Raw genomic sequence first — 6,000 nt, forward strand, 5'->3', positions numbered from 1 at the left:
CAAGGAGAACCATGGGGCAGGGTCCAGGATGCTCAGATTACTGCCACCACACCTCCCCTTTCATGATGTATGAGTGATGTAGTTTTTTTGGGGGTGTAACATGGGGATTAAAGGTAAAGGTACCCCTGCCCATACGGGCCAGTCTTGACAGACTCTAGGGTTGTGCGCCCATCTCACTCAAAGAGGCCAAGGGCCAGCGCTGTCCGCAGACACTTCCGGGTCACGTGGCCAGCGTGACATCGCTGCTCTGGCGAGCCAGAGCCGCACACGGAAACGCCGTTTACCTTCCCGCTAGTAAGCGGTCCCTATTTATCTACTTGCACCCAGGGGTGCTTTCGAACTGCTAGGTTGGCAGGCGAACATGGGGATTAGCAGCTAATAAAAGTTTGGGGGTTCTTTTGTTCGGGGCTTCCATCTTGTTCCACCTTGTGGCAGGTGGGAGTCCTGTCGCGACAGTCTTCAATAAAGACCAAGCCTACTGGCTGCTGTTTTGCTCTGGTATTCCTGGCTGGTGTCCTTGTTTTTTGTCCGAGGGAGCCCTCAGATTTCTCCGTTAACAAGGCAGAACATGGAGGGTGTGGTGATGGGGAAGACAGAGGGACAAGGACAGCCCACCCGTTAGGTAGCGTGAGGCTGCTGCCTCAGGCCGCAAAAGCCCTTGAGCTGGCACCCCTATGAGAGGGAGAGAGAGAGACAATGTGCAACCTTTTCCGGGAGGCGTCATCCTAGGAGTGACCTGTGCATATTGTTCTTGCAGCTTCCTTGACGGAGAGGAGCTCTGGTACGTGGAGGATGAAGAGGAAGAATGGAAGCCTTCCACAGGCCTGAGCATCGTGAATAAACTAGCCTGCGAGGATGGTAATGATTCATTATGTTATAAGAAAAACTGCTCCTTTTCCCTTATGGGGTATTCCAGAGCCCCCATAGAGTCCTTAAGTGGGTTCCCTATTGGTAGGAGAGAATAACAGAGGCCAACCAGAGTACAGTCATACCTCATGTTATGTTTGCTTCAGGTTGCGCGCTTTCAGGTTGCGTCCCGGAAGTACCGGAAAGGGTTACTTCTGGGTTTCGCTGCTCGCGCATGCGCAGACACACAAAATGACGTCATGTGCAGAAGCGGCGAATTGTGACCCGCGCATGCACAGACGCGCAGTGACAGGTTGCGTTCTTTTCAGGTTCCAAACAGGCCTCCGGGACGGATCCCGTTTGCAACCACTGTATATTGAGAAGCAAAGCAGCTAGTAAGCCTGATCTTTATTCAAGGAACTGTTGCAACAGGGTCCCCACTCGCCACACGCAGGAGAGAGGAGAACCCGGAACAATGCTGCGCAAGCCCTTATATAGTCTCTTGAAACTGCCCAACCTGTAGCTCAAGACCACCCCATATATATATATATATATACAGTGGTGCCCCGCAAGACGAATGCCTCGCAAGACGGAAAACCCGCTAGACGAAAGGGTTTTCCGTTTTCAGAGGTGCTTCGCAGGACAAATTTCTCTATGGGCTTGCTTCGCAAGACGAAAATGTCTTGCGATTCTTGAGGTTTTTTTCACTCCCCACCCCCTTTTTCTAAGGCGCTAAGCTGCTAATAGCCTTTTAGCAGCTAATCTGCTAATCCCTTAAGCCTTTAATAGCCGCTAATAGCCGCTAAACCGCTAATAGCGCTAATAGCGCTAATCCGCTAATTGCGTTGCTTCGCAAGACGAAAAAACCGCTAGACGAAGAGACTCGCAGAACGAATTAATTTCGTCTTGCGAGGCACCACTGTGTATACACACACACACACACACACACACACACACATCACAGGAGGAGGCGGGTCTACAGCAGAAATCCTGTTTGCCAGGATACCTGATAATGGTTACTGATTGCATTACCTGGGCAGCCTGGGCATTCTTTGGTGATGGTTAATACTTTAGTTCTTGAATCCAGGTCACAGGATCACCCTAAGGTAAAGATAAAGGGACCCCTGACTATTAGGTCCAGTTGTGGCTGACTCAGGGGTTGCGCCGCTCATCTTGCTTTATTGGCCGAGGGAGCCGGCGTACTGCTTCCGGGTCATGTGGCCAGCATGACTAAGCTGCTTCTGGCGAACCAGAGCAGCGCACGGAAACGCCGTTTACCTTCCCGCCGGAGCGGTACCTATTTATCTACTTGCATTTTGACATGCTTTCGAACTGCTAAATTGGCAGGAGCTGGGACTGAGCAACGGGAGCTCATCCCGTCGCGGGGATTCGAACCGCCGACCTTCTGATCGGCAAGCCCTAGGCTCACCCTATTCATACACAAATACGCCCTTAAGACAGGATTTGCAAGCAAAAAGACAATGGGAAGGCTTTCCTCATTTGCCTCCCTTACCTCAGAGTTATATTTGAGGTCATTGGGAGAGTCCAAACGGCTTCAGGATTGCTCTCCCATACTATTTCAGACACATGGTTCATATATTTAGATATGTGTGCATTTGCAAATATTGATTCTGTATTTGAGACCTTAAAATTCTTATAACAATTATGCCCTCAGCAAGGCGGTATTTGCAGCGTGATATCTTGCTGGCCACAGGCCAGGAACAGAGGCATAGCATGAGGGCAGGAAGGAGGGAGGTGCAAACACGAAGGGCCTCGTCGGCCAGCCGGACTCTCTCCTGGGCAGGTGGGCAGGAAGCGCAACATGACCCCATGAACTCTCCATGCCCTGTGCCTGCCCAGCGGCATTGGCGGTGATGGCTGGGTTGGCCTGGCAGGTTTTGTTCACCCTCCACGCCTCGCCTGCATTCCCAGCTGGCACGCACACCCCGGGTGCCAGCAAAGGACGCAACACCACAGGCCAGGACTGTCTTCTCAGCAGTGGCGTAGCGTGGGTTGTCAGCACCCGGGGCAAGGCAAGTAATTTGCACCCCCTAACCCGTGGATTTGCGGCCCCTAACCCTAACCCCCAGATGTTGCGCCCGGTGCGGCCGGCTCCCCCCCTGCACCCCCCACGCTACGCCACTGCTTCTCAGAGCTTTGGTTCAAAACTCTGGTGCAATGCAGCCCCAAAATTTAGAATCGTAGGGTTCGAAGGGACCACGAGGGTCATCTAGTCCAACCCCCTGCAATGCAGGAATCTTTCCCCCAATGTGGGGCTCGAACCCTGTGATTAAGAGTCTCCGTCTCTACCGACTGAGCTATTCCCTTAGGGAGGAAGAAGTGAGAAGCCTCACTGTGCGCACCCAGGTAAGAGGCGGAAAGGGGCTTTCTGGGTTACGGCCAATAAATCATTCCAATACTCTTGCTGCTCTTAAATTAAGGGTGGAAGGAGCGTTGTTGTTTTTGTTGGTTACTATGACATGCATTTTTGTGTTTCTGTATTGTAAACAGCCCTGTGATCCTTGGAAGAAGGGTGGTATACAAATAAGGATAATAATAATAATAATAATAATAATAATAATAATAATAATACTCTTTGTTTCTTAGGACCTGAAGACAGAAAACAGGTGTTCAGACCAACTCTTGATGCAGTAGATACTGAAATGCAGGTACGTACAGCTATAGTTTCATCTTGGGCAGATTTTTTTTCGGTTATCATCTCCTGAGATCAATCGACAGGTGATGATTGTGTAGACAGCAAAAGCAAGCATGGAGATCTGCGCCATTATGAAACATGAGAGATGTAGTAATAGCCATCAACATATGAATCATTGCCAGCACCAGTTACTATTTATTAAATTTCTATTCCGCCCATCATCCGAGGATCACCAGCGGGGGGGGGGGGGTGTTAAAATGTAGAAACACAAAAATACATAACATAGTAACAAACAACACACACACCACACAGTTTGAAAGGCCTGAGCCATTTGAGTCTTTATAGGTCAAAACCAGCACTTTGAATTGGGCTGAGAAACTGATTGGCAGCTGGTTATATGATTGGCAGTTGGTTATATGCTCAACCATCTTGCCCCGGTGAGCAACAAGGCCACTGAAGCTTCCGAACCGTCTTCAGAGACAGCCCTACATATAACACTTTGCAGTAATCCAGCCTAAGGGTTACCAGAGCATAGACAGCAGAAGTTAAGCTATCCCGGTCCTAATAGAGCACAACTGGACCACCAGCTGAAGCTGATGGAAGGCTATTGAGGCCACCTGAACCTCAAGCAACAGCAAAGGTTCCAGGAGGACCACCCAAGCTATCTTATCTGTTCCTTCAGAGGGAGAAGGCAACCTCCCGTCCATCTGGTCAAGGGAACCGCCCACTGACAGTGCCTCAGTCCTATCTGGATTGAGCTTCAGTTTGTTGGCTCTCATCCAGTCCATTACTGAAGCGAGACAACAGTCTTGTCACCCCTCCCTTAAAACTGCTGAGCCCCTTCTCCATATTACAGTGGTGCCTCACAAGACGAAATTAATTCGTTCCGCGAGTCTCTTCGTCTAGCTGTTTTTTCGTCTTGCGAAGCAACTCTATTAGCGGCTTAGCGGATTAGCGCTATTAGCAGTTTAGCGGCTATTAAACCCTATTAGCGGCTATTAAAGGCTTAGCGGATTAGCGGATTAGCTGCTAAAAGGCTATTAGCAGTTTAGCGGCTTAGAAAAAGGGGGTGGGGAGCGAAAAAAAATCTCAAGACTTGCAAGACATTTTCGTCTTGCGAAGCAAGCCCATAGAGAAATTCGTCCTGCGAAGCGCATTGAAAAACGGAAAACCCTTTCGTCTAGCGGGTTTTCCGTCTTGCGAGGGATTCGTCTTGCGGGGCACCACTGTAATCAGAAAATGTGGCAGTAAAACGGGAGGATATTTCAGTTCAGACTTAGCTGTGTGATGCAAATACGCAAGTGATTAGGTTTCGTTTTTTCTATAAAAATAAATAAATTTAAAACGACAATTCCAAACACCAATTTGTTTTTTTCACATCTCCTTTGTTAACAAGCTCTGTTGATTCCACAGATCCAAAATCATAATTTATAAAATTACATAAACTGTATGCATGCCAAAAATTGATAAAAGTATCCTAAATGTGTATAGCTTTGTCATGCATATCCTGAACCCCTTACATAAGCAGTAAGCTTGCCGTCGTGGCAAACTCATACAACTTTGATTCTCCTTCAGCAGTTGTGGCAATTTTATTCTGTCTCTGATATTTTGCAACGATCACAGGCAATATTCACTCTGTTAAATATGCAGCTGCTTTCGAAGTCAGGAAGAAGCAGAGTTTCGCGTTTCTTCTGGTTTCAAATGAGCCCTGCTTTTTCATGGGCCTCACAACACACTTTATACTTCTCTTTGCAGCTGCAGTTCCAGAAGCCAGAGATAACAACCCAGTGTTGATTCCCAACCTGGGACTCGTTTCGGATAGTTCCCTCCAGGAGCTGAGGTGAATGAAGAAACCTAACACCCAACGGATCGCAACTGGAAGCCCACTAACAGAAAGGCGGGTCTGATGGGTGGCAGTGGAGTTCACATGCCAGCTTAAAAAAATTCTTCTGAAACTGTTTCCTGGATGAGACTCTCTGTTGAAAACAGATCCGTAGAGGAACCAACAAAGAGTACACATGACTGTTTGCACAAAAAAGAATCCATAAACTGTGCTACAATCCATGGAGGGAAGGAAACATCATGGAGTGGTTCATTCGATATCCCTAAGCAATATATGTTGGAGTCCTCATCTTTAAATTACATCCAGGTGTGGTCAACCCATTTTTGTGTGTGCCCCCAATACACCCCTCCCAATTTGCCATTTAAAAAAAAAAATACAGGGTGATTCATAATGATACAGTTTCAACGTGCTGTAAAAAAAGAAGAATATATCTTACGTCACCTGTAACAGAATTGTAGGGGAATCTTGAAAGTTTTTTTTAGAAACAGTCACAGATGTTCTTTGTGTACACACATCGACACACATCGACACACATGACACACATCGAACCAGTAATCCATTTCTGCCCAAACGCAACTCACCCTACATGTTGATTTTCCCAGGCTTCGTTGAATCATAGAATCATAGAGTTGGAAGAGACCACAAGGGCCATCGA

At 47.9% G+C, this 6,000-nt stretch overlaps 1 protein-coding gene across 1 annotated transcript in view; it reads left to right on the forward strand.

The window, feature by feature from the left end:
• Window positions 1-5,473, forward strand: part of LOC310661521 (mucin-17-like) — a 27,511-nt gene extending 22,038 nt beyond the window's left edge. The window contains exons 9-11 of the mRNA XM_083407796.1: window positions 758-858; window positions 3,454-3,515; window positions 5,258-5,473. Coding sequence (XP_083263922.1) covers window positions 758-858; window positions 3,454-3,515; window positions 5,258-5,296 — 202 coding nt within the window. The 3' untranslated portion in view covers window positions 5,297-5,473. The remainder of the gene's footprint in view (window positions 1-757; window positions 859-3,453; window positions 3,516-5,257) is intronic.
• Window positions 5,474-6,000: the final 527 nt, after the last annotated feature.

Source organism: Podarcis tiliguerta, assembly GCF_965153285.1.
Source record: "Podarcis tiliguerta genome assembly, chromosome: 13".
Lineage (NCBI taxonomy): Eukaryota > Metazoa > Chordata > Lepidosauria > Squamata > Lacertidae > Podarcis > Podarcis tiliguerta.